Source organism: Athalia rosae, chromosome 5, assembly GCF_917208135.1.
Source record: "Athalia rosae chromosome 5, iyAthRosa1.1, whole genome shotgun sequence".
Classification (NCBI taxonomy): Eukaryota; Metazoa; Arthropoda; class Insecta; order Hymenoptera; family Athaliidae; genus Athalia; species Athalia rosae.
The window spans coordinates 10,487,599-10,515,594 of NC_064030.1; the positions used below are offsets into that span (position 1 = coordinate 10,487,599).

The 27,996-nt window shown below is 36.8% G+C and overlaps 2 protein-coding genes across 14 annotated transcripts; one reads left to right on the forward strand and one right to left on the reverse strand.

Moving 5' to 3' along the window:
- The first annotated feature begins 1,660 nt into the window (after positions 1–1,660).
- On the forward strand, positions 1,661–25,169 carry LOC105685628 (inositol 1,4,5-trisphosphate receptor). Of its 11 annotated transcripts, none has more exons than XM_020852387.3 (48): positions 1,661–2,720; positions 3,195–3,359; positions 6,663–6,733; positions 6,815–6,930; positions 7,008–7,094; positions 7,169–7,432; positions 7,511–7,741; positions 7,831–7,960; positions 8,231–8,442; positions 8,515–8,988; positions 9,089–9,390; positions 9,456–9,570; positions 9,651–9,826; positions 9,925–10,080; positions 10,191–10,341; positions 10,470–10,617; positions 10,938–10,961; positions 11,488–11,827; positions 12,090–12,255; positions 12,395–12,614; positions 12,698–13,239; positions 13,318–13,433; positions 13,522–13,657; positions 13,735–13,992; positions 14,816–14,893; positions 15,851–15,971; positions 16,090–16,232; positions 16,397–16,432; positions 17,496–17,683; positions 17,762–17,873; positions 18,290–18,403; positions 19,972–20,089; positions 20,151–20,383; positions 20,453–20,594; positions 20,670–20,971; positions 21,031–21,537; positions 21,627–21,776; positions 21,855–22,047; positions 22,116–22,238; positions 22,320–22,492; positions 22,579–22,743; positions 22,833–23,013; positions 23,117–23,209; positions 23,276–23,433; positions 23,526–23,691; positions 24,026–24,186; positions 24,257–24,418; positions 24,492–25,169. In XM_020852387.3, the coding sequence occupies exons 2-48, from the start codon at positions 3,262–3,264 to the stop codon at positions 24,570–24,572; spliced, it is 8,433 nt and encodes a 2,810-aa protein (XP_020708046.2). In that variant the 5' UTR covers positions 1,661–2,720; positions 3,195–3,261; the 3' UTR covers positions 24,573–25,169. The 11 variants fall into 11 exon arrangements, with proteins under 11 accessions (XP_020708046.2, XP_048510961.1, XP_020708053.2 ...); XM_048655004.1 differs by having other exon boundaries at positions 1,663–2,720; positions 7,831–7,969; XM_020852394.3 differs by lacking the exon at positions 10,938–10,961 and having other exon boundaries at positions 1,665–2,720; positions 7,831–7,969; positions 10,470–10,605.
- Positions 24,881–27,993, reverse strand: LOC105685679 (Bardet-Biedl syndrome 1 protein homolog). Of its 3 annotated transcripts, XM_020852411.2 has the most exons (7): positions 27,492–27,992; positions 27,178–27,358; positions 26,877–27,086; positions 26,516–26,811; positions 26,185–26,434; positions 25,948–26,127; positions 24,881–25,874 (listed from the first exon to the last, which is right to left on the reverse strand). In XM_020852411.2, exons 1-7 carry the CDS (start codon positions 27,503–27,505, stop codon positions 25,251–25,253), a joined length of 1,755 nt encoding a protein of 584 aa, XP_020708070.2. In that variant the 5' UTR covers positions 27,506–27,992; the 3' UTR covers positions 24,881–25,250. The 3 variants fall into 3 exon arrangements, with proteins under 3 accessions (XP_020708070.2, XP_048510979.1, XP_048510978.1); XM_048655022.1 differs by having other exon boundaries at positions 26,185–26,811; positions 27,749–27,993; XM_048655021.1 differs by having other exon boundaries at positions 26,185–26,811; positions 27,492–27,993.
- Positions 27,994–27,996: the final 3 nt, after the last annotated feature.

The following is a 27,996-nucleotide window of genomic DNA, read 5'->3' on the forward strand; positions in this document are numbered from 1 at the left end:
ACGCATACGTATCACACATGAACACCATATATGATGGTGTTCATACATATGATGGATAAAGCTACCGAGATAATCGATAATTTGTCGGGAAAAAATTGTTTTGTCAGGAGTATTACGATACTCGGTAAAAAAAAATAAGAAAAAACTTTACTTATGAGAATATTGATAACCCAGAAAAACAACAAATAATAAAAAACGAACGAATAATAAGCAACGAGGTAAACGTATGCGCACGGCGTGTCGAAGAGACCAACTTGAAGCATTAATATTGAAAATAATTGTAAAGGTAAATTCGATCGACATTCGTATAATAAATTGTTATATTCGATTATAAATTATCTATGATAGTATAATATACTTATATTAGCGTCACTCGAGTAGTGGGATGACGTTATCCGTATTATACAGCAATACATAAATAATAATAATAACCATTATTGTTATAATTACAGTACTAACAATAACGATTCATAATGATGATGATAATGGTAAAAACATTAACAATGATGAAGATTTTTCATGGTGCACAAGGAGAAGGGGCGCCACGTTTATAGTTGTAATATAATTCATTCATTATTCATTAATTTGTTTTTCATTTGTATTTGTTTTTATCTAATTTATTATTCACTTATCAGAAGAGAGTTTAATTTTTACAAGGTATACTCATGTATAGTATTAGTTAATGTGTTTTTTTATCGGTTCTATACTATTCAAAAGAAGAATCATTTATTCTATCACACATCACGGTATTTCAATTAGTTCGAGTGATGTACACTAAACACGTCATCTCTAGAACTCAAAATTATATGTAGATAATCAAGTTGAACATTGTGAATCATTATTCGAATTGAATTGAGTAATTTAAATCAAAATTGACAAAAATTAGTCTCCGTTCTCGTACTGTAGCGTTGCAACATTTAAGATTAACTATAATGTTATAAAATATTTATTGTGTAAGTGAAGGAAAGTCGAGGGGCGAACAATGAGTAACAGAAATTTAAGAGCAAAAAAAAATGATAAAAGGTAATGAAAATGGTATAAAAATTATATTATGAATTAACACAGCATCTAAAAATGACGAATATATTATATTGAATATTCAATATATCTATGATATTACTAATTATGGAAAACAAGATACAATTTTTTGGTACAATAAAAAGAAAAGCTCATTTCAGTTTTTAAACTACATCCTCATCCTTATACGTATACGTGTAGTTGCACTTGCACTCTTTGTTATACTTACAATTAGTTATACTTGCATTTTTAATCAAACTAAACGTCTTGTTGTGTAAGGTTTTTTACTAGACCAATATAAGTATTATATTTTTACCGCTAAAGGGTGTTCGATTATTATTATCGTCAGCAGTAATTATGAGGTCGTCATGTTTTGTTCAGTTTAAAATTATCATCCGTCTTGCCAATGAACCGCACGTGATAAAAATGTTAATGATAATTACGCACCTCTCGTTTGATAATGAAGTTTTATGACTACCGGAATAATTCGTAGAAACTAACAACTCGGTACGCCTGACTAGCGTCAAATTAACGCGCGCGGCGTATGGAGTGGCCAGTTTCCACATATTGTCCCTATGTAATCGTTCGCCAAAATAATCAATTGATAGATTTCACGGGGCGGCAACCGTCGAGCGTTGTTTGAATTTAAATTCAAATTCGAATTCAAATACTATTTGATTTGCCGCGAGTCTAATCGCGCTCTATTTTATCGATTGGAACTAGTTGGAGCGACTGAAGTGAAGTTTGCTGCTGAGAAAATCGTATTTTATGTTCCCGGTTAAAAAGCAAGTTCGTTTCGTTTGCACTGCGAAGGTTTTTCAGTGGTGGTTCACAATGTTTATGTGAATATACGTGTGTGAAAGTAAATAGTCGGTTGCTTTCAGTCGCTTTTCAGCCACCGGCGTAAAAGCTTATGGATATGGATGTTGAGACTAATTCGTGTTCAGGTTAATCAAAGACGTATCGGAGTGCCAGTGTTCAAATTTATATAAACCACTACAAGCAAAACCCGATCGTATCGTGCGACGCTTTCATCATCAAACGGGTGACATAGGATATTTTTTCTCAACACTTTTCTGCTATGCGTTTTGATAGCCAAAACCAAAACCAAAAAGACAACTGGGCACGAGTGAATTAATAAGATGCTAGGTGAAATGAACTGTGATAAAAACTGAGTGAAATTGCTGGATATTCACGCTAAGGTTGCTGATACTGCTTTTATCGTATCCGTTTTCTTTTATTTCTGAATACCAAAAAAAGAGGGTTTTCACTTGTCACGAATAAGATCTCGTCAGCTATGTGAGCAACATGTTCGATTTACTTGTGGCAAATGTAGCCGTGCGGTGTTAATGTAATCCAGTTGTAATTTTTTAGTATCAAAATAAAAAGCGCTACAATTATTCCATCTATATTATCATCGGCGGGCGCCAATTTGAAGAGCCTCAATACTAGATTGATTTTATGATAAGAACATTTCAGCCGTTGATCATGACCAGATCTTATAAAAATGTAGCGGGGTTTTCATACCATTAATTTCGTGACTTTGAGCTAGCTGCATGGGTTATTCAGACGAAAAAAAATTCATTAAAAATTAATTTATAATAATGCTTTATGAACTAACGATAAAGTAAAATCAACCGCAAGTAAGGCAGATCAGAGTTCAACTCGAGGTGGCTACGTCATCATCCGGGTACGAACTTAAAGTAAGCAAAATGTGTTATGCAGAGATATGTAAATATGGACTTAAAAAGTGCTTTTTTTTCTTTCGCTTGTTTTCTTTTTTTTTTCATCGTCTGCTGCTCGACTTCTGCTACTACTCTAACAAAGTAGCTGTCAATGTTTGACAGCTGAAAACGAAAAGATGGGTGTAAGTGTAGTTATGGGCAACAATAGCAAAAATAAAGAAAGGGGACGATCCGATCCAACTAGAAATTATAATGTAATAAACTCAGTTTCCTCACAGAAGTCAATCGTTTTTGGTAAACCTATGAAGGAAAAACGCACATGCATGTTAAGATTTCCATAAATCAATTGCTCAATCAATTATATCAAGACTGACGATGAGCTGCAATGCTTCAGAAAACTTGAAATCACTGGTCAACAGTCAGTTGGAAATTTATTTATGGACATTTGGAATCCCGCAATATTTAAAAAAAAATGATGAAATCCTGTTCCAGGCAATGCAACACCAGCAAGAATAAAGGTCCTCGTAGTCTATAGCAGAAGATCGGAGCGAATCTTAAGATGGGAGAAATCCTGGGTTCGGCTAGCTTCCTTCACCTTGGCGATATCGTCAGCCTTTACGCCGAGGGAAATGTTGCTGGCTTCCTGTCTACTCTCGGGTAAAAATATGTCCAGCTCTGAGACTACTTTACAGACTTCAACAAAACTGTTCCCCGCATTTAAATTTCTGAAATGAGCCAAGAAGCTTCATGTGAAATCTGAGAATTGAAATAATTTCTAGGAAGCCTCAGAAGTTCGGTTAAATAAAATCCAGCTTACACTTTGCTTCTTCATCTGACTTCAAAACGGAAAATTCTGTAATACTTATTTAACTGACTCGATGGAATTATTGGAGAGATATTTTTGTACACGTTTTCACGGATTTTTCTTTGTAAACTGCTTTTTCCTCTCTGGTTAATACGATATCACTGTTCTTATTCTCTGAACCGTATTCAGCTCTGAAGTGTCTCGTTACATCAAAGTATCACTGCACAATTCAAATTTTCATTCGAAAGAAGGTAGAATTTAAAGTTTTACTTTTTCTTTAAATTGCTTTCAATTCTTCATTGTTTGCTTGACTTGTTCTGCGCTGTGATGATGGTTTATTATACTCAAAAAAAGGTACAAATTGAATGAGGAAGTAGCGCTATGTCATAGCTGTCCGGGCAATGCGAGGGCGATAATTTATTCCTAGTCGCACATACCGTGCGTTTGTATTCAGAAATAGCTTTTCTACAGCAATACGGTTTTCTGCAATTTGTTTATTATTTCAAATGATCGGATTTGATGCTGCCATGAAGATTTAATATTCGGACGTTTCGAAGCTGCTGAGTAGCTGCTGGGAACGCTTGAAAACCAAACGCCGCGTTCAACCGCTTACGAACTCTCATATTTTTTTATCAGTTCTTCTAGCCACTGCTGCGGATTAAAAATAGTGATAACATCAAGTGAGTCTGTAATTCGTTTGAAGGTTTATGTATAACCATCGAATTCTCAAAACGGCCACCAATCACGCAGTCGTCTAAAAAAAGGCAACTCAAAATTTCGCCGATACTACTTTACGATGCGACAAATTGCATTTTCATCGATCATGTCCGAAATTCTCTGAATGAACTCGCATCGCATCTTCTGGTTTTAACGTTCGAAGTATGAGTTTCACAGCTTACATTTATACCCATTCGCTGTTCGGTTACTCGATTTTCTCTGAATGCACGTAAACTAAAGAGATTTTTTTTTTCTTCCAAGGGTTTAAATCTTGTTAGTGAACCAGGTGACTCATTTCTTGCAAAGCTGCAGGTAGTGCTAATTCTTTAAGCAGAAAAAAATACCAACGATCAAATGGAAATTCAAATCTGCATGAAGTTTTCAAGTTCGTTTTAAAAGTGGTTGATCTTCGTTACACCCGCTCGGGAATTGTACCGCGGTTATAAATTTACGTTTAAAAATATTCTGCGATAATCTTACGGCATTTTATGCCGCCGATGAGCACATTTCTTTTATTTTTCTTCGATCCCTCTGACAACAGAAATAATTCTCGAAAACGTCTCGAATCATGGGGCATTTGAACACATCCTCGCTTTTCCTTTGAAATGAGGTCTTCCTAATGACCTATCGCGGAGTTTATGTGCTTACTTCAAAAAGTCTCGATTCCACGCTCATAACTTTAACTATAATGACTGTATCTATACAGACTTACATAATGCTAATTCGCATACACGAATTGAATTCTAAAATTCATGAGACATGCTCTACCTTAATATTGATCCATTACAAGAATTTACCTGTGCCGAATTTAGCATACCTATATGTATGTCTACCTATATTAGGGATACTCGTCGTCAACACGATGAAAATTGTCCGGCATATTGCAAAGAAATGAAATGCTACAAGTAAGCTTTACAGCTCGGTATAAAATAAATATTAAAAGAAAAACATCGATGAACAGCATAAATTTTTTGGCAGAATCATAATTTTGTAGAATGAAAAAAAAATTTATATCTCCAACAGGATATAGATTTTATTGCGGGCTGGTTTTTCTTTTTTTTTTCTCGTCAATCACTTAGTCAATTTGGCGTGATTTAAACCGCCTTGAAAATGCACGCGAGTTTGTGTGTCACTATTGAAACTATATCTAGGTATTTACGAAACCGCAATTTCCGCGACGATTTTATACTCACAATCAATTAGAATTAGTTGCAATCGTATGCTATCTACGTATACTTCTTTCTTTTCACACCTGATAGAGTAATGAAATGTATTATTTCATTGTTAGTTATTTGAATAGATAAATGACATCTAATTAGACTGTTAATTATTACTGCATATCTTTGAAAGAAGCAATCGGGTCATCACTTCATAGTGTAGTTTATCCAATAACTCCCCTAATGCTTGAGTTAATTCATAATAACCCAACTTTCCGTTCAATAGTCTATTAAAAAGGTGAGCTTCTCTGGACGTTAACATCTCGGACTTGTAGTAATGAATCAATTGAGAATAGCGAGTGTGGGGCTAACGGAAAATTCAAAAATGAATTTACAGTGTAGATATATTTTATAGACCTGTCTTATAGAGTGTAACGATGCCAGTTTATTTGATAACTAGAGTTGTTTCACGTGTGTTCACGAGTATTAAAAATTAAACCTGAGCAAATGCAAGATACCGTAAGAGATTGAATAATGAGTTTTTTTTTCTACATTTTTCCGCCAGCACGAAAGATACGTAACGTAAATATTGAATTAAAAAAAAAAATTAATTTTTCTTTCCGGCGTTGTTCGCGAGCTCTGCATAATATTTCAGAAGAATGATTCAACGAGAGGTTTTAACTGGCCGCGGGATCAAGAATTTTGTTGTCTGATCAGGAGTGTTCATAATTGCGGTGGTAAAAGCTAAAAATATAAAATTAAAATGAATCTTAATGTGATCTTATTATCAACATTCGAAACAATACAGCCTTTTGATCGAGTGCCTGTTTGAAGTGTGTAATAAATTGTTAACCGCATTACACAACGCTTTGAAGAGATACACAACGATGGTAATTTGTGATTTGAATTTTTTACCCGTCAAAGAGAGGATACTTAACAATATTTTATTTTCCTACAACATTTGTTCAAAAAATTCATCTTTGTTTCTATAAGTTGTTTATTTTGTGGAACGTCTTCTACTCCAAACGATGCTGTACTGTGGTTTCCATTGTATATCCTAATTTCAGTTCAGAATTTCCGAAATGTAATCAAACCATTGATAACAAAACATAAATGAATTCATAAATAAGTCAACTTGAGCTCTACTTTGATCTATTACTGTTATGCATGATAACAACATCGACTGTTGGTGTACAACTCAAATACTACCGAATTACCACTCCACGTTTCAGAGAAGTACCCCACTTTTCAAAAATTAATCCTATCTCTTTAATATCATAGACTGGTGGATGACAGATGCGTTGTCTGTCCAGAGGCAGGGGATCTTTCAAATCCGCCGAAGAAATTTCGAGGTATTTAATCTTAGATAACGATTTGGTACTATCCAAAATATTTGGTAATAAGCGGTTCGAGTATATCACCGATTATTTCAGATTGCCTCTTCAAGATATGTCCAATGAACCGTTATTCTGCCCAAAAACAGTTTTGGAAAGCAGCTAAACAAAGCGGTAGTTCAGGCACAGATGCTGTATTACTCAAAAGACTACACGTAAGCAATTAGGATAAGATTATTCACCTCTCTGGTCGTCAAAATGTATGTATAACCAGAGTATTCATTACTTCCAGCATGCAGCGGAAATTGAAAAGAAACAAAATGAAAGCGAACACAAAAAACTCTTGGGCACGGTCGTTTCCTACGGGAGCGTTATTCAGGTTGATATTAATTCATCGTGTGAATATTGAAACGAAAATCTGTGGAGTATCTTCTTGACAATTTATCTTCACAGTTGCTGCATCTTAAGTCTAACAAATTCTTGACGGTAAATAAAAGGCTGCCAGCTTTGCTAGAAAAAAATGCAATGAGAGTATATTTGGATGCGAATGGGAACGAAGGATCATGGCTCTACATAATGCCATTTTATAAACTACGAAGCGATGGGGACAGTGTTGTGGTCGGTGACAAGGTCATAATGGAACCTGTGAACGCCGGAAGGCAAGGACTCCATGTAGCAGCTAATTATGAGCTCAGTGACAACCCAGGATGCAAGGAGGTTTGATTTAGAAAGAACATTGGATTTTTGCAGTACGCCATTCATTTACTTCTTTTAGATATCTTCTCCTCTTTACAGGTGAATGTTGTCAACTTGTCAACATCATGGAAAGTCACACTTTTCATGGAGCATAGGGAGAATCAGGAGGAAATATTAAAAGGGGGTGATGTTGTCAGACTTTTTCACGCGGAGCAAGAGAAATTTCTCACAATGGATGAGTACAAGAAAAAACAACATGTTTTTTTGAGAACTACGGGGAGATCAAGTGCAACAGCTGCAACCAGTAGCAAAGCTTTGTGGGAGGTTGAGGCTAGTGTCCAATTTATCAGTTTTTATTTCTCATTAGTTACTATTTTCACTCATTACTTCTGACTAACCGAAGAAAATTCATCTCACAGGTTGTTCAACACGATCCTTGTAGAGGTGGGGCTGGACATTGGAACTCATTATTCAGATTCAAGCATTTGGCAACTGGACAATACCTGGCTGCAGAAGTAGACACGGATGAACCAAGAGAAATGACAACAGGCAAGCGTGGTAAGGCATGTGGAATGCGGGCGGTGTATTCTGCCTAGTAGCACAGACTTGCTTATTTAAAAAATGCAAAACAACTCTTAGACCTAAATAGGGAGGCATGATTGTAGTTATTCTTCACTATTCCTATCCGTTCTATTTTTACAAAGTCGCACAAGTTATAAAACCGCCTTATGAAAATTCAGATTTAAGGTAAAGCTGTCGTTTTTGTGGCGATGCGTTTTCACTTAATGAACTGATATTTCTCTCTTATTACTTCATCAGAACCTATCGGGCCAATTTATCGACTGGTGTCCGTTCCACACAGCAACGAAATTAGTTCCTTGTTTGAACTGGATCCCACGACACTGACGCGTGTCGATAGCCTCGTTCCTCAGTCTTCGTTTGTCAGACTGCATCATATCTGTACAAATACTTGGGTGCATTCCACGAGTGTACCCATCGATAAGGACGATGAGAAGCCTGTGATGTCAAAGGTTGGATCAGATCTCACTATATTTTGAAGTGCTTGATTGATCTTGATTAATCTTTGTTGTCCTTTCGATTAGGTCGGTTGTGCACTAAACAAAGAAGACAAAGAAGCTTTTGCTCTGCGATCTGTTTCTCCAGTGGAAGTCCGTGATCTAGATTTTGCAAACGACGCATGCAAGGTTTTGGCATGTATAAGTGGGAAGCTCGAAAGAGGAACAATTTCGCACAACGAAAGACGAGCTGTTACCAGTCTCCTGCAAGACATAGTATACTTCATCGCAGGATTCGAAAATGACCAAAATAAATCCGAAGCGCTGGAATTAATTGTTCCAAATGCTTTAAGAGATAGACAGAAACTTCTCAGAGAACAAAATATTTTGGGACAACTTTTTAAAATCCTTCAGGCACCCTTTTTAGAATCAGCTGCCGGAGAAGGACCGTTTCTCAGAATAGAAGAGCTCAATGACCCAAGGCACGCACCGTATAAATATATGTTTCGTTTATGTTATCGGATTCTGAGATTGTCGCAACAAGACTACAGAAAAAATCAGGTACTGGATTCAAGTAATCGGGCGTAATCGGTCCAGTTCATTAGCATTGGGATACAAATATTATCATTATAATTTTTCTCTTTTCTGTATCACTTTTCAGGAATATATAGCTAAACATTTTGCTTTTATGCAAAAACAAATTGGCTATGATATACTGGCAGAGGACACGATAACGGCTTTGTTACACAACAACCGAAAGCTTCTTGAGAAACACATAAGAGCTGCCGAGATTGAGACGTTTGTGGGACTTGTAAGAAAAAACATGCACAACTGGGAATCTCGTTTCTTAGATTACCTCTCAGATCTTTGTATTTCGAATAAAAAAGCCATCGCCGTCACTCAGGAACTGATATGCAAAAGTGTACTGAGTACCAAAAATGAGGACATACTGATCGACACCAGGTAAATCATTGAGTTTATCAAAGAACTTGGCCTGATTGAATACATGATCTTTTAACGTTTTCCAGAATAATGAACACACCTGTTGAAGTTGAAGATATAGACGAAAGAGGTGAAAACGAAGAACCCCAGATAACGATAATCGAAGAATTGGAAGTTTTACTTGTCTGGAACAATGGGACGGTCGGTTATTTGTTTATGATTGTGAAAAGTGGCAGGCTGCAAGATTTGTCAATTGTTGCAAACTCGATTAATTTTCACAGCGATCTATGTCGCTAGGAGAGCTGTCTCGGGGAGCCAAAATGGGAAACATCGAAGACGCAGCGATTTTAGACTACTACAGACATCAGCTTAATCTGTTTAGCAATATGTGTCTCAACAGACAATACTTAGCGCTGAATAACTTATCCCCACATCTGGGGATTGATTTGATCCTCAAGTGCGTGTATATTTTCTCTTCGTATTCATGTCGATACACCTACATCAAATGTTTCAGAAATTGTTTCCAGAAAAATATAAATTACATTGAACTTTCAGGTGCATGGCGGATGAGACTGTACCTTATCGTTTACGAGCATCATTCTGTCGGCTTATGTTACATCTGCACGTAGATCGAGACCCCCAAGAGCCGGTCACCCCGGTGAAATATGCTCGGCTATGGTCCGAAATACCATCAAAAATGAGTATTAACGAGTGAGCCATTGGGATAATTATTAAATCATTGAAAAAAAAAATTTAATACTCTGGTTAAACGCTTGGATTTATTGAATAGAAGGTGAGAATCACATACATTATTATTTTAGCTATGACACAAACAAAACGCCTGATCAGAATAAGGAAGTTGTGCGTGCGAGGTTTAGCTCGACGATAATGTTTGTTGAAGACTATCTGTGCAACGTTGTAGCAAAAATGTGGTCGTTTGCTGATCAGGAACAAAATAGACTCACTTTTGAGGTAAGATTATTTCTGAATTGATATTTCAGCTTTATTATTCCCACCAATTGTTACGTGTCTTGAACGACGATAACAACACTAACGACCAAAATTAGGGTGCTCGCATAAAGTATATGAAATTCTTTTAGGTCGTTAAATTGGCCCGTGACCTCATATATTTTGGATTCTACAGCTTCAGCGATTTGTTAAGATTAACGAAAACGCTGCTGAGTATATTGGATTGCGTATCCGAGAGTGATTTTTCTGATGGAAAAATACCCACAGGTGAAATTCACTGTAAGTCGCACTAATGCCTCCACCTGCTTAAATAATGTTAAACTATTTTGTTGAGTGATTGCGATAAAAATGATGAAAGAAAGGGATTTGTATCATCGAAAAAAAACTCAGTGATCGAAATCCACTCAAATTCATGGCTAGTCCGTCGTCGGATATTGCCAATAATTTCACAAACGTTACTCAATTTTTTTTCTAGTTTCTGACTGAAACTTATTTCTCTGATAAATTAATCAACATTTTATACATATATTACTATTAAGAATATTGGAATAGTTTAACAATATTCTCAATTAACCAGCTATTCGTAATATTTCACGTAGCTGAGAACATGGATTTAGAAGAAGGTAACTTGATGACTAATTCGGTAGTCGATAGAATTTGGTAGCTTAACAAGTGTTGAATAGAAATAATGTTCACTGCATGATGAGTGTAAAATGTGCATTTTTATTTTTCAAAATAGTGATAATACGATTTGTACCTTGTTATTATCTACCTCTGTACGTTATATTTTTTATTGCGCGAAAATTCGCAATTGTTTTATATGGGTTGCTTTTACCAAATCGTTGCTTATTTATTTCCAACTTGTTTTCATATTGTGCTGTTTGTGTATCCGTTGAAATTACCTAGGGATTATATTCTGTGAAACTGACTAGTCTGTGAGGAGCTGTGCGGCGTTGTACACTAATGATATAAGCTACCCAAACCCTGAAAACAAATGTGAAATAAGAATGACTTAGTAATTTGCCGCACGGCTAAGCACTAGATAGTTGCCAGATTCGGAGTAATATTATCAGCTTAGTCTACAACTTTGGCTAGAAGCTTGCCGATCATTCGTGCGATTGTTAATGTAATTTCAATTTCACGCGTTAGCTGAAGGAGGAGTCTTGCGATGTATCGGAGATATGGGAGCAGTGATGACGAGCTTAACACTCGGTCCTGCTGGTCAAGTACTAGCAGGTGCATCGAAGCCACGTCCAAAACCAAGCATGAAGACAGAGTATCCTCTAGTAATGGATACAAAACTGAAGATTATTGAGATCCTGCAGTTTATCTTGGACGTCCGTCTGGATTATAGGATATCGTGCTTGCTAAGTATCTTTAAACGCGAATTTGACGAGACCGAAAGAACTTCGGACAATGTAACTCCTGGGCAAAGAGAAATTAATTTGGAAACCATCGGGTCTCAAGCGGAAGGGATATTTGGCAGCAGGTAGACAGTGCTTCATTTTTAATTGTAACGTATCTACCCGTAGTCGCGTCGCCTTCATCTGCTAAGATGGAAAGATTTGCTTCAAATTTAATCCCTTTGAAGTACAATTTTAATTTTATGCTGCCAAATTTTTATCTTTAAGTTTTGAACAGATTCTTATCAAATGTCATGAAATTCGCTGCCGCGAGTTTTCATATCAATTCGTATTTCCGTGCTTTTTCATTTCCTTTTCATTTATGTTGCGATGCTAACGCGCTTTTAGCGAGGAGTGCGTCGTACTGGATTTGGACGGTCAGGGCGGACGGACTTTTCTACGAGTCTTGCTTCACTTAGCCATGCATGATTACCCGCCGTTAGTTTCCGGCGCTCTGCATCTACTCTTCAGACATTTTAGTCAGCGTCAAGAAGTTTTACAGGCATTTAAACAGGTTTGAATGAAATACTGTTTTATAATCTCCAGATCAACTTAGAATGCTCCGCTCGTTGGTGTCAACTCTACTACCTTGTCGTTACACATACTTTTGAACAAAAATCAAAATCTGAGATAACAAATTCTTTGTCATTTAGGTCCAACTTTTAGTCTCAGACAGCGATGTCGAGTCTTATAAACAAATCAAATCGGACCTTGACGTTCTGCGACAATCTGTAGAAAAGTCGGAATTATGGGTATATAAGTCAAAGGCTACTGAGGAGCATGGTAACAAAAAAAAGAAGAACAAAGACGAAGAGGAAGATACATCTACCCCCAGGAAAGCCCCACCTCAGTTGTCACCTACGGATAAAAAAGGTTTTAGCAATTTCTCGGAAAAACCATTCAGGATTTCATTTTACCAAGGAATGTCATCGAAATTTTTACACGATTTGATGCAGGATCAGCCATCGACTTGGATGTTGGACCGCCTCTACACCCTGAACAAGCGGATGAGTATAAAAAGATTCAACAGATTTTGATCAGGATGAACAAATTTTGCATTCAAACGCTTCCTGGTGGTCAATTGAAGGCCCGTAAACACGAGCAAAGACTTCTACGTAACGTTGGTGTTCACACAGTGGTGTTAGACTTGCTCCAAGTACCTTTTGATGCTAAAGAAGACGTCAGAATGAATGAACTTATGCGCTTAGCCCACGACTTTTTGCAAAACTTTTGCCTAGCAAATCAGCAAAATCAAGTCCTTCTTCATAAACAGCTGGATTTGTTTTTGAATCCTGGTATCCGTGAAGCACAAACCGTATGCAGTATTTTCCAAGATAATTCTACACTCTGTAACGAAGTTAACCCTAAAGTAATACAGCATTTCGTTCACTGCATCGAAACACATGGACGACATGTACAATACCTGAAGTTCCTGCAGACAATCGTCAAAGCTGAAAATCAATTTATAAGAAAGTGTCAGGAACTTGTCATGCAAGAGGTGAGTACAATGTATGAGAAATTCAAATTCTACAAAGCCATATACGTATCAAACTTTTAATTCAATTTTTATTCACAGCTTGTTCAAGCTGGTGAGGATGTTCTAGTCTTTTACAACGATAAAGCGTCGTTTAATCATTTTGTTGAAATGATGCGATCAGAACGACATCGTATGGATGAAAGCAGTCCATTGAGGTAGCTACAAAAACCGTTTCTATTTCAATAAATGGTACAGTCGTTATTAAGGCACATTATAATTTATATTTTTTTTCTAATCCGCTAGATATCATATAGAATTGGTCAAACTGCTCGCTTGTTGTACAATGGGTAAGAATGTGAATACAGAAATAAAATGCCATAGTTTGTTGCCACTTGATGACATCGTTGTAATGGTGTCGCATCAGGATTGTATACCGGAGGTAAGTAATCTTTGCAGATCGCAGTAACAATTCGAGCTTTCACCTGAAGCAATTGATACCAATTGAATGTCTTTAAGGTTAAAGATGCTTACATTAATTTCCTGAATCACTGTTACATCGATACTGAAGTAGAAATGAAGGAAATTTACACATCCAACCACATGTGGTCGCTGTTTGAAAAGTCATTTATTGTTGACATGGGAATAATTGCTGCAGCGACTCATGATCGCCGACACGCAGATACAGCTTTGGAGAACTACGTTACCAATGGTTTGATGAACGTAATCTCTACGTTCTTCAATAGCCCATTCTCGGATCAGAGTACAACGGTGCAGGTATTGTACTTTTTTTTTTATAGCATCAAAAATTTATTTCGGTATTGGGGATCTTAATTCATTTGTTCACTTGTATTTCATCTTAGGTTACTACGGGTATCCGAAAAATTGTTTCAACTCGTTATAGTTTATAGTATACATAGTATGTATAGTCCAGGGATTGCCTTTTTTGAATTCTTATAAGTTTTTAACTTTCATTATTTCTTTTACTTTACAATCGAAGCTCTTCAAAATTGAGGTAACTTGGTAACGAACGATGCAAGCATTGTATTAGCTTAATAGGTATGCCAAAGATGTAGAGCTAGGCTTTGATAGCAAAATGGAAAAAAAATTCTAGAAAGTAAAAAATTAACCATAAAAATACCTTAAATTGACCAACAATTGAATAATTTGAGTGAAAATAAAGTCTTGCATGGTAGATTGAAACGCACGTGGAAGTTCAATGATCGAACACACGTCGAAGTTTCAATTGAAAAATAAAATCTGCTTTAGAATATATCAATGGAATGGTAAGACGTTTATTTTTAGAGCTCATAATGTAGCTAGGCAATTCCGTTTTAATGGTAGAATTACCCTTGTAAATGATAATGAGCTCTCAAAGCAAAATATTTTAACTGTACATTATGGTTTTGGGTGAAACAAATATGTAAAGATAAGGGTGTAGTTAGACGTGTGTTTGGTTCGCTGGTTGCACTAGCGGCATGTTGTGTGTTCTTGACATGTGTCAACCTCCCATCCTTGCCTCATCGAACCGGTTTGCTGGGCGTACATTCATTTGATGGGTTGCTGGCTTACCTTTGGTGGTGGTTTCGTTTACTAATAGAAACATCTTCACGAAGCAAGGCTATTTTGGAGTTTGAAGGAGTGCGATCGGAACAGTGATAATAATCTTGACGATGACGTAAGTAACATCATTGGCATGCATTTTCAACTATCATCTTTCGTGTATTTGTCAAGCTTACAAGTTGGCTTGGGTAGATATGTTCGAAAAAACCCACTATAATGTTCTAGACAAAATGTTCAACGTTTTTGCTTCAGTTTTGACCGCACAGTGTCTGTCTCAGTATTTCTCTTAAGGTGAGCTCCACCCCGTACATCTCATTTTCGTAAAAAGACGTGTTGAGTAAACCTGATCTCTTATGCTGGAAGATTTATTTGAAACTCACACTATTTTTCAAAAACATTTAAAAAAAAATGGTAAAGCTTACAAGTGCCCTCTCAAATTCGGAAGTAAGATCGGGTTGAAAAGTTTATTGGCACGTCCTTTGAACAAGCAGAATATCTTCTCCAAATTTCATCAAAATTGTTTCTACGGTGGAACTGGAATCCTGCTTACACGAAATTCAAAGTCATATAGGTATATACACTTTCGGAAAAGTTTGCTGACAGTTTTTCAGTTCCAAGAATATACTAGTAAGAATTTTTCTTAATCAGAAGTTTATCGCAATGATGAATCTATAAAGCACTCCGTTCACCAACAAGCATGTTTGAAAATGAAATTCAACTACAGAGAGTATGGCTTCTGAATGTTTATGTCTAAAACCTTTCATCGAATCTCTTTTCCAAACCCCAAGGGGATGGCTTGAAACCTTCTATTTTTTATGATATATCATACACTTCGCAATATGCTGCATGCATAATGTCACGCTATAGATTTTATAATAACCTGCATAGTTTTGATCAAACGTGGTAGTTAAGAAAAAATTGGAATTATCACCTATCACTACATTATTATCATTTATGAAACCTTTCAAGTTAGATCAATTTCTATGGTCGCGCGCTCTTTGTTATCTTTGAACTTGATTTTAACTAAATTTTGGCAACTTAAAAGTAATATTAAAATTTGTATTCTCATCAGACTCGTCAGCCAATATTCGTCCAGTTGTTACATGCTGCGTTCAAAGTTTCGCAATGCTCTTGGCTTAATTCTGGGCAAAGATTCAACACAGAAAATTGCATCAGAACCCTGAAGGACGTTGGTAAGTTTCAAGTGAGGTCGAGTCATAAGAAAAAGTCTTTGATCGATAGGCATTTGATTAATAACGACCTTTCTCATCTCATTTTCGTTCAATATCACTTTCCTCTTTTCCTCGTTAGCTATTGGCAGAGGCATAGCCATTCCGACAGATCTGGAGAGCCAGGTTGCTTCTATGTTCAATAAAGCTGCTCTGCTTACCAGACAAACCAGCAAGTGGCTTCAGGCAGCAAAACAACCCAAGATTGAACGGAGTCAAAGCCAGGTAATAATTCTTTAAGATATTTCGAAGAACATGTACACTAATCCAAGATTAATCAATAGTAATGAAATTAATAATCTTAGTTTTGATACTTCTGTCTTATCTGCAGTTAATTCCTAATTAAACGTAACTATAACCAGCATTTTATAACAATTTTTCTTGCTAAGCCTGACTTGGCTTCTGATTGGGATGTCAGCGACGAGGTAAAATCACATCGTATTACTCAATTTAGCTGCACAATCTCTCGTCCTTGTCGAAAAGAGCAAATCGGTAATGGAACAAGAAACCAAATTGGAACCAAAATGTTTCTACACAGTTTGATTCGGCACCCTATGAATATTACTTACGCGGCTTCTATCCAACAGGACGTTTACCAAAAGAATACCGTGAGAAAAAATTACTTGGTTTTTATGAGAAAGAAAAATGATAATACTATTTTTTGTTCGATAAGTAGTTCAAATGTTATTCTAAAGTAGTCTAGACTTTTTCATTTGTTTTTTGTTCGAATAGAAACCTATATTTTTTGTATATTTTTTTTCACAGAATTTCCCTAATCTCTAAAAGCATCAAACAATTTATACAGGGCTCCGATTATGGGCTGCTTATCTCAAACTACTTATTTTGGTTCACCCTGTCACCCCTTACAAGTTCCGTACTGATTTAGAAAATCCAGTCCAACCCTGTATTCGAAACATTGTTTTCTTTGGCATTCAGTTTTTTTTAGATATTGAATAGAGATCAAATATCAATTAAAACGAACAATTTATTTCAAATTCGGCCAATTCATGACACTCGATGTTCAAAATGATGAACTTCGATTTGGATAAAGTTATTAATACAATTTACGAAAGATTGATGAGCACCCATATTTTTTTTTTTTATTAATAGACAGGTATAACCAAGTCAAAGGTGCATTTTGAGCATTTTTTTGACAAGGCTTTTATGTTGATTCTTTCGTCCAGATCCATGGAAAATGAAAATTTGAATCCTTAGAAATCAGACACATGAGAAAAAAATGTTTAGGGCCGAAGTTGTTTGCATTTGGTCCTAGATAAGGAAATTGCTCGTAAAGATAAAGATTTCCATAAGATCAAACTAAATTGACCCGATTTAACATTGAAATTATCCACTAAATGAAAAACGCATAATGTCGTATGATTTCCTCCCAAAAACCGAGTAACTTTTCCGCGGAAAATTTTTGGAGAATGACTTGTTTGCAAAAATGATTATTTATGAACCAAAATTTGATGTATATTTTTCAAGCAGTTAATGAGACTGGATCGTAGCATCATCGAGGGATTACAAGACATAGTGTCCCTCTTGGAAGAACAATTGAAGCCGCTTGTTCAGTCTGAATTGTCTTTGTTGGTTGATATACTGTATCGCCCCGAGTTACTATTTCCAGCATCAACGGAAGCTAGGAAACGGTGTGAAAACGGAGGTTTCATTAGGAGGTTTCTATAATTCTTTTCAATCAACGATTTGAAATACACTGAGGGAATGCGGATGATATGTTCCCTGTCTTTTTCTAGGTTGATAAAACACACGGAAAAATTGCTAGAGGAAGAGGAAGAAAAATTATGCGTGAAGGTTTTAAGAACACTACGTGAGATGATGGCAATCGATCCGGAGTATGGAGAAAAGGTGAGTTCCAAATGATCGATAAAGCATGAAAGTCGTTCCAGGAAATCATCATTCGTATAAAAAATCAGTTCATAGCAATAATCATATTCGAGCCTTTCGTTTCGTGAATAAATAGGACCATAAAGTAGGTTGGAAGACGAACTGATAATGATTTGTTTTGGAGCCATCAGAGAAAATGAAAGTTTTATACCTGTATTGACCGAAACAAACGTCTCGAATTTCCGGGCACACTTTTTTAATACGTCCGCAGTTAAAAATGGTCAAAGCTTGCTTTAGACGAATAAAATTGCTGATAAAAATAAGTTTTAAGTTACTTTCAAATGAGTTGCTAAATGACTGAATGTTTGGATTTACGCCGGTGAGTAGCTATGGTACCTAGAATAGATCTGTAGGTAAGGTGTTTTCATGCTGCAAAGGAGGATCAGGTGGAATCCGTGGATGGTGTAGCTGCCGAAACGGGAAAGGAGTTCAGCATTGATAACCAATCCATTGATCAATTCACCGATCGTCGTATGACCCAGCAAGAGCGGGTAAAACACAGAATGTTTGAAAAAGTTATATCTTTCTATGAGCACAATCGTAACAAGATCTTGAATAAATTCTGGTATCGACGCTACTCTTGCCTTGAGGTGTTTTTTTAATACTGTTATTTATTCACTTATTTGTTCGTTTTTGGATTTTCTGGCTGACCATTTTTCTGTTCACATGTTGTATTGTTTGGTGTTTCTTATGTGAATAGTTTTTTTCAAACGATACATTCAAATATTATAGAAATAAGTTTTGTCGCTCAAAACTTTTTGGAGCAACCGTTTCAATTTTATTTTCGTATATTCTTTTGTTTCTCTTGCAACCGAAATCATTTAATGATACGTTACGATTGCCAATAAAGATTAACTTGGGAGTTTTGCCTTTTAGCTACGATGTTTGATGTTCCTATACTGTGTAATTTTATGCGAGTGAATTGCGAGTTTCAGTACTTCACTGGCTATAAATTTTATTTCAAATCGAAATAGGTCGTAGAACGCAACGTGCTTTCAAGAAAAGTTTTCCTAAAAAGAAGTCATGCTTTATAATGTAAACTGTGTTCAATGAAAACACAGATTTTGAATTCATATTTGACGATAGATTCATTTCACGTCACAGAGTATACGTAATTATATTAGGAAAGCTTGGACATAATAGCTTAGCAATAAAAAAAAAAAAAAATTAATTTGAAAAAAAAACAATATGCGTGGCATGTAACGCAGCTACAATCAATGCATGCATTCACGGATACTGCATGCCTCACTTTCATCCATCCGTCAATTGTCTGAGTACTGGAGTAGCTATTCGAGTGATTTCGTTATCAGAGATCAGCCACGTTTGGCACAATTCCTGCATAATTACTACGTGACTAAGTATGCAAGAAAAAATTTTCCTTTATTTTATCAATAAGATTGTTGACTAATGATTCTTCTCCAGCTAGAAATGCAATTCGATGTACCAATACGTTGTTAGCATTATATTTTACGTCTGTAAATAATACGAAAATTACGTTTAAGGTACTGGCTAACGGATAAATACATATATGGCCGAAAATTTAGTTCAATATTTAACTTTAAGTTCTAAAATTCTGAATGAATTTCGTTTTTAGCTCATGAACTGTAGCAATGAGATAACTAAGATTTTCCTCGGGTTTTCTGGTGATTGTGCGACAATATTTAACATTCATTTTTTCTATTCATCTACATTTCCTCCCTTAGTAATGAAGAAAGCCATAGAGAACGTGGTCATAAATTTTAAGCCGTAGATGACTTAGTTCATTATTAATTTCGTCCTGAGTCTTTTGGAAAAAGAAGAAATGAATCCGTATCAATTATATCTCACACTACCCACACAGTTAATGTAAATAGTGAATATACCCATTTATATATTTTAACACATTTAACAAATGCTTAGTTTTGCATTACTTCTTTAATTTCTCAATTAATAAAGAAGGGGATGCAACTTTTATCACAAAACTTTCTTCTGAATTATTATCTGGTATTGGTACATCTCTAACCGACTGTGACGACATCATTTTTTTCGCTAAAATTGATATTTTATTTAATTTTTCCAGGGCGACGTTTTGAGGCATAATCTATTGATACGTTATTTTGGCAAGATCTTTGTACAAAAACCGGAGAATGTCGAGATCGGCGTACCTTGTACGACCGCAGTCACACACGGACCTGGAGGTACGCAAATATTCATCGAACCGACGGCAAATTAATTCTCACATCCGCTCTCTTGTTGTAGCAAAAATATTGTTGAGAGCTGGAAGAACCCTTCACGATGTGCAGAGCCACCTGGATAAAGAAGGGGCTTCCGATTTGGTTGTGGAATTAGTGATCAAGAGTGTTCATTCGCCAAGTATTTTCGTAGAAGCCGTCGAATTGGGAATAGCTTTGTTAGAGGGTGGGAATCCGATAATCCAAAAAAGTATGTTCACAAAACTGATGGGTGGTGATTTGAGTCAATCTTTCTTCAAGGTGAGTATCGCATCAATCTCTCCAGGTCGACAAATTGAAAGGATTATAAAAAATGCAATTTTTACTCAGGTCTTCTTTGACAAAATGAAAGATTCGCAGCAAGAAATCAAGTCCACAGTTACCGTAAACACTTCTGATATCGCTGCTAAAGCTCACGAAGATAAAGAACAAAGCAAGGAACTAGAAAAAATCTCGAGAAAACGAGGCGGGGGTAAGATTTTTCTGTCATCTTATAACCGTCCACAAATTCAGAGCTCGCAAGTTGGAAAACTACATTTAACTTCAGGCAAACCAAATGGAATCGTCATCACCGAAGAGCTGCACGATGAATTGAATCAAGCTGCTACCTCAACCGCTCATGCCTATGCAAGCGTCAGAAATTTGGTACAAGGGGACGAAGCGCACCACAATTTAGCGCTTGGCTTTGCATTGGAAGATATGTTGGCAGAAAAACTTGAGAGACACAGAACTGGCGGTGGAAACAGCGCTGAAAGAGACGAAGGACAATTAAGTGGAAAAGTTCTGGTAATGCAACCGATACTGCGATTCTTACAATTGCTGTGCGAGAATCATAACAGAGATTTACAGGTAAACAAATCAAAATACTGTGAAACTACAGTGCGGTAACTGGTTATATCTTGTTTCAGAATTTATTGCGAAATCAGAACAACAAAACAAACTTTAATTTGGTATCAGAAACACTAATGTTCCTAGACTGCATTTGCGGTTCTACGACCGGTGGCCTTGGTCTACTCGGTTTATACATAAACGAGTTCAACGTTGCTCTCATTAATCAGACACTCGAAACCTTGACTGAATATTGCCAAGGACCGTGTCATGACAACCAAAATTGTATAGCTACTCACGAGTCCAATGGCTTGGATATAATAACGGCATTGATCTTGAACGACATTAATCCGTTGGGGAAAACGCGGATGGACTTGGTTCTTGAACTTAAAAATAACGCAAGCAAATTGCTGCTCGCTATAATGGAAAGCAGAGGTGACAGCGAAAATGCGGAAAGAATATTATACAACATGAATCCAAAACAGCTTGTCGATGTAGCTTGCAGAGCCTTTCATCAAGAGTCTCTAGATGACGACGACGCCGATGATACTTCCACTGACGGAGAAGATGGCGTTTCTCCGAAGGAAGTAAGCCCATAATCACATTCATTGTATAAGTCACTGATCTTCGATGATTAACCCTACTCTTCTTTGCTGATACTTCAATCAATTTCCAGGTCGGGCATAATATTTATATCCTTTGTCATCAATTGGCACAGCACAACAGAGAGCTACAGACAATGTTAAGACCATCGGAATACAACAACGCTGATCCAAAAACTAACAGGGCACTCAAATATTACGCTTCTCACACGGCTCAGATTGAGGTACGTATCAAAGATTGTCTTACTAGCCCAGTGATTGCGAGATTGTCATCTTGAGTAGAACATTTTTTCTTTCTTTAGATCGTCAGGCAAGACAGAACTTTGGAACAAATAGTCTTCCCGATACCAGAAATTTGCGAACTCATAACTCTCGACACAAAATTGAGGGTTTTAACTACCGCCGAACGTGACGACCAAGGATCTAAGGTGTCCGACTTTTTTGAACGAACCGAAGATATGTTCAACGAAATGAAGTGGCAAAAGAAACTCAGAGGTGAATAAACCCTGAAAAATTCATTGATGGCAAATAATATACAGGATCTTTTCAATTTTTTTTTTCAGGACAACCGATGTTATTTTGGGTTAGCAGTTACATGTCCTTATGGAGCAACATATTATTCAACTGTGCAGTTTTAATCAATCTTATCGTGGCATTTTTTTACCCATTTGTGGATTCTGTGCCCAGTATGTAAAGATGTTGTTTTACACGTGGTGGGTACTTTTAATTTTGACGGTAAGATTAAAAACAAATTCGTTACGTTTCAGAGCTGTGTCCTCATTTGTCAGGACTCATATGGACGGTGATGTTATCTTCGGCAGGTATAGTTGTAACATTGCCAAGAGAATCTGGTATTCGAACACTCGTCGCATCGACCATACTACGTTTAATATTCTCGGTTGGACCCGAACCCACTTTATGGCTCCTGGGATTTTTGACGGTAAGTAAAACATTTCGGTGTTCACAATCGGAAAGAAGCAAAACAAAGAAATATATTACGCAACGTGCTCTTTTTTTATTGTCCAGGTTATTTTAAAAGTTATTCATCTCATAAGCATAATAGGGAACCAAGGAACGCTGAGTAAAAGCATAGAACAGATAGTAACGAACGTTGAGCTATGGTATCATCTTTCTTATCTCATCTTCTGCTTCCTCGGCATAGCTATGCACCCCTTTTTCTTCTCAGTTCTGGTAAGTATTTTAACATGAATGGTGAAAAGTCTGATTTTATTTAACTTCAATTTGAATCAATTGTTCACTTGGAATTCTCAATTATCTAGTTATTCGACGTCGTTTATCGAGAAGAAACTCTGCTCAACGTAATAAAATCAGTTACTAGAAATGGACGATCAATTATATTGACTGCTGTATTGGCTTTGATAATTGTTTATATGTTCTCAATTATCGGCTATATGTTCTTCCGGGATGACTTTTTAGTGAGCATCGATGAAGAGATCATTTGTAAGTCTTTGTCTAAAAAGTTTTCATCCAAAACGTATGATGGCCGACAACAAGATACAATTAATTTCAATTGATTCCATGTGGTTCATTTGTTTTTCCCCAGCTACTTCTGGTGAAGACAATTTAGGATCTTGCGAGTCGAATAAGTTGGAAGACTGCGAAGCGACAGAAACTATTTCTCGCTACAAGCGAGAAGGTTAGTGTACAATGGAGAACAAAAATAGCTGAAGAGTTGTATTTAATTGTTTTCAATAATCGACAGATGAAGAACCTCATAGAAGAGCGGAGCTTGTGAGCGTAGGTGGAGAACTTAAAGAACGAGCTTGCGATTCGCTAGTTATGTGTATCGTTACAACTCTGAATCAAGGTTTAAGGAATGGCGGAGGAATCGGTGATATACTAAGAGCTCCGTCAAGCACCGTAAGCATAGCTTTGAATTACTTACCGATGCATGTTGGAGCCATGATTATAACTAATGTGATGGATTAATTCTTATTTTAACACGATTTCAGGAAGGGCTCTTTGTTGCCAGAGTCGTGTACGATTTGCTCTTCTTCTTCATCGTCATTATTATTGTGCTCAATTTGATCTTTGGTGTGATCATCGACACATTTGCTGATCTTAGATCTGAAAAACAGCAGAAAGAATTAATACTCAAAAGCACATGTTTTATCTGCGGTACGTACCCAACAAAAATTACCCCAAAAAGTGAATATCCGTCTAACAAATTCATCCCGTTGGGTAAATAATCAAACAAGTAACAAACAAATATGGTTTGCCGCTTAATTTTCAATTATTCCAAATTACTATACGGCATTGTAAATTTTTGAAGTGTTGCTTATATCTAATTTTAAATATTCGCAGTCTTTCATCTTTGCCATATACAGCTTTTCCGAAAAAAAAAAAAAAACAATTGTTTTTTAAAGCCCGCGTTTCGAGGATCACTGATACATTTTGTCCTAACTATGTTGCTGGTGAGGAAACTTGATTGACGAATAATTCAATATTGTAGGGTTAAATAGATCTGCATTCGATAATAAGACGGTTTCATTTGAGGAGCACGTTAAACAGGAGCACAATATGTGGCATTATCTCTACTTCATAGTATTGGTGAAAGTGAAAGATCCAACGGAGTTCACTGGTCCGGAGTCCTATGTCTACGCAATGGTCAAGGTAATAGTTCGTAGAGCTTGCAAAAAAAATTTTAGATGTGTATTTATGTAAGCTCTATGCACTTTCACAGGATCGTAATCTTGAGTGGTTTCCGAGACTACGTGCTAAATCTCTGGCAGCTGACGAAGGCGAGGGCGAACAAGTCGAACTTAGAAGTTTACAGTCTCAGCTAGAATGCACTCAACACTTAGTTAAATGCTTATCTCAACAGCTCACCGAGCTCCGTGATCAAGTAGAATCCAAATCATTATTTGTATCAGTTACCAATCGTTTTCAGATTCACTGATACTTACCCTTTTATTTAGATGACGGAACAACGAAAGCAGAGACAACGTCAAGGATTGTTAAACTCCGCTTCCGCATTACTTCACAACATACCTGCATAAGAAAAACTTCGATGCAAAAATCCAGGCGAATCTAATGAATCTCTCGTTGCGAACTGATGGAAATTCAACGGTTTTTCGTTCCTTTTCATTCATTAAAATGCTGTTAAGAAGAGAAAAAGGTGATCATGACCAATCAATTTCGTGCCGTGTCAAAGACACTTTAAACAAAAAGATAATTATCAAGGTTGTCGATGAAGTATACCTAGAATCTCGACGTTAGACGTCGCAAATTATCCGTACTGTAATTGATATACATATGTATAAGTAGGTAAATAGGTTAGGAGAGTACATCATTATAAAATAGCATATATGTATAAATAAACATGTATATACCTATATAATTGGTTGTATGATAACATAATGAACAGGAGTGAGAAGAATGCTAAAACACACAAAATTGTAGGTAAGTAGTTAGGTTCATATAATATGGGTATACTCTATAAAACATAGAAAAGTTATGTTTTGTTAAGATCTCATTCTACACATTTCATACAAGATAACTTAGGGTATTATATTATGTGATGTTATTCTGCCAGTCATATTTGAGCGATCTGTTGAAAATATATCTTATCAGTAATAAAGAATTTTGTAAAATGATTACTCAGATCCAAGTACATAAAATGCATTCTAAGTTGGTCCCCAGGGATTGATTGAGTGTTGAATTGGGGCGTTCAAAATTCAAATTTCGATATCCTCTTCGCAGGCGGGTAATACAACACTGGCTAACGCTATAGGTTTCACTCTGCCTATTCTGCATAACATTATCTTGATTTTACCAGAAATCATACTCCAAGGACTCGCGTTGATCACCAAGGGTATGGGAACAGAGCTCGGTAGTAGTGGCAATCTAATAACTCTTGGTTTCACATCGGAGTTTTCACCACTGCATGCTATAAAAAATCCTGTGTCGGATAGACCGTCAGATATATTAATGACGGAAATTTTAATCATGTAGTTTGGACCAAGCCCAAGTACGCTGGCATCAATTATGACTGGACAATGACCAAAATCCTGATTATTTGTGAGCTTGTTAGCAGCTTCTTTAGCGGTGTGTACTTTCAGTCGAGTCAACCCTTGGTGAAATATATCGTGTATTTTAACAGCCTCTGCTCTTTCCCTGATCGTTTGCTCGACAAATAATCTCGTTTTCTTTGGTATTGCAAAATGAGCTCCAACATTGGATGGTAAAACTGGTGTGGTATGAGTGGTAAAATCTGCGGTACGCTTCAATATTTTTACATTCAAACCTCCTCCAACGGTTATCATCGACATTGCACGTTCTTCTTGCCCCAGTCGACCATACTGAAAATCGATACGTTATTCGTTAACGATATAAACAGTGTATTTGTGGGCCAATTTAGGAGCCAGTATTCACCTTTAATGCAGAAACTGCCTCCATTGTGTTTATGCTATCGACATGATGTTTTCCATCATAAATACGAACTCCGTAGCCAGCAACGCTTACTGCAAGAAGTGAAAATCTTCTTTGGGATATAGGTAGTCCTACCAAGTCAAGAGGTATGTTTGGTAACTCGAGGTTCCATAAGCAAGCGCCCTGATCAGGAAAAGATAAAGTTCAAAACGACTTTCCGATCTATTTTAAATTAATTACCTTCTTTGAAAAGCCCCAGAGACTTCCATCCATTACGGCAACGGCTGCCCCATCATTTGGCAATCTTGAGAGAGAAACTGCGGGAGCGGGAAATTGATGCCATAACTTTGAACCAGAGCCTCGTTCGGCAGATCCTAGTTCTCCGTTTCTTCCAATAACAACTACTCTACCACCTCCGGACCACAGTCCTACACCTATGATTGCAACTGGCGCCCAACCCAATAGAAGTCTGTCGATAACTGTAAATGCTCTGGGATGTAAAATATTAGCACAATAATTCATAAACTGCTGTTCTGTAGATTTAAATTGGTTAAAATTTTTTATCAAATACCTGGTATCCAGGACTAATATTTGTCCGTGCTCTGTGCCAATCAAAAGGCAACTGCTCGCGGGATCATTCAAAGAGTCTTTACGAATTATTCCAATCGTGGTTGCAACCCCAGGACGGGATAGAGGCACTCTGCGATATTGTTCGATGAAATTTGGCCTTAGACTTATCTCCATTGACAACAGCTTGAGAGTCCTAGGTGTTATTAGCGACCCACCAAGTTCTTTCTGAAGCAATTCTAATTCGTCAGTCAGCATAAGTACATTTGGATCATCTTCAAGTCCTGCCCTGTGCCAAATCTAATCATGAGCTCAAAAGAAAAGGTCAGTCTATAAACCAGAGAACTTGGCAAGATGATTCCTACTTCTCTTTCTCTCGGATGAGGCTCGATTGGAGGCAGGCAGTATTTGAAATATGGTCTCATATTTTTGTATATGTACACACTAGATCCCGCTGCTACCGCTAATGCCGCAGATTCGAGTTCTCGATTTTCAGAATAGAAGCCGACAACACCAGATGGGCAGTCTCCCAGATGATGTTCGGTGATAGGATCTCCACCTTTGTAAACTCGGATCTGATTTGTTAAAGAATTCAGTAGTTTGTATATAAACACATTTTGGATCTATAAAAGTAATCAACATTGTGCATTGTAGAAATTCCTATACTTTTGACGAGTTCATTGTTGCTGTTCCCAGATCTGCGCAAACCAATCTTGGGTCTTCTTCTCCGGATACATCGAGTACTTCCAGACCGCCAGGCAAAACATACAACCGAGCTCCAGGTTCCCACACTGCTTCGAGCCATCGACTACCTCTTAGTTCTGCTGCAATCGCTGGTTTATCTTTACTAGAATTTACATTCGAAACTTTAACTGGCGAAAAGAATAGAATCGAATGATGATTATAAATTATTTGAATGATCATATCTATACATCAAATTTGAATATCTCTTTGTGGTAGAAGTATGAAATGCAACCTACTTGAAAGTGGTCATGACTTCTTAAAGAATGTTTAAGCTGACCCAACTGAGTTTTGAGAGTTCATTGCAGTGTTTTTTTTTTCTTCAGAACAAGGTAGATCGAATGCTAACACATTTATGAAACAACGAATGTCCAACGAATGTTTTGATTTTCGTAGCTATGGAAATATAGTCAAAGATTTGACCAATCATCAAGAAATTTTCTCGGACAAACCGTGGGTGGACTCTGGTGGCGTCCATAGCAGACATGCGATTTACCTCTATATACTTGGCAGACGAATGCGTGTAATTTGAAAACGAATGTGCCCAATTATTTGGAGATCATTCGGACGAATTTGGAAAATCATTTTCGTAATTTGGAAAACGACAGATGATTAATAACTGAGAGAAATTGATGAGGTGTTTAGTTGACAGATATATTCAGTAATTTGAATTTTTTTTGCACCGAACTACTCAGAGTCAGCCCAATGCACGTGGCCACTAGGAGGGTCAACATCAAACACACT

What these genes read in the sequence shown, in the direction of transcription:
- LOC105685628 (XM_048655004.1), top strand. Translation starts at nt 3,262, where the DNA reads ATGGGAGAAATCCTGGGTTCGGCTAGCTTCCTTCACCTTGGCGATATC. An exon ending in AATGACAACAGGCAAGCGTG is followed by an intron (nt 7,970 to 8,230) that starts GTAAGGCATGTG and finishes TTACTTCATCAG; the next exon opens with AACCTATCGGGCCAATTTAT. An exon ending in GTCACCTACGGATAAAAAAG is followed by an intron (nt 12,615 to 12,697) that starts GTTTTAGCAATT and finishes GATTTGATGCAG; the next exon opens with GATCAGCCATCGACTTGGAT.
- LOC105685679 (XM_048655021.1), bottom strand. An exon ending in CAACAATGAACTCGTCAAAA is followed by an intron (nt 27,087 to 27,177) that starts GTATAGGAATTT and finishes TTAACAAATCAG; the next exon opens with ATCCGAGTTTACAAAGGTGG. An exon ending in TCTGGGGCTTTTCAAAGAAG is followed by an intron (nt 26,128 to 26,184) that starts GTAATTAATTTA and finishes TTTCCTGATCAG; the next exon opens with GGCGCTTGCTTATGGAACCT.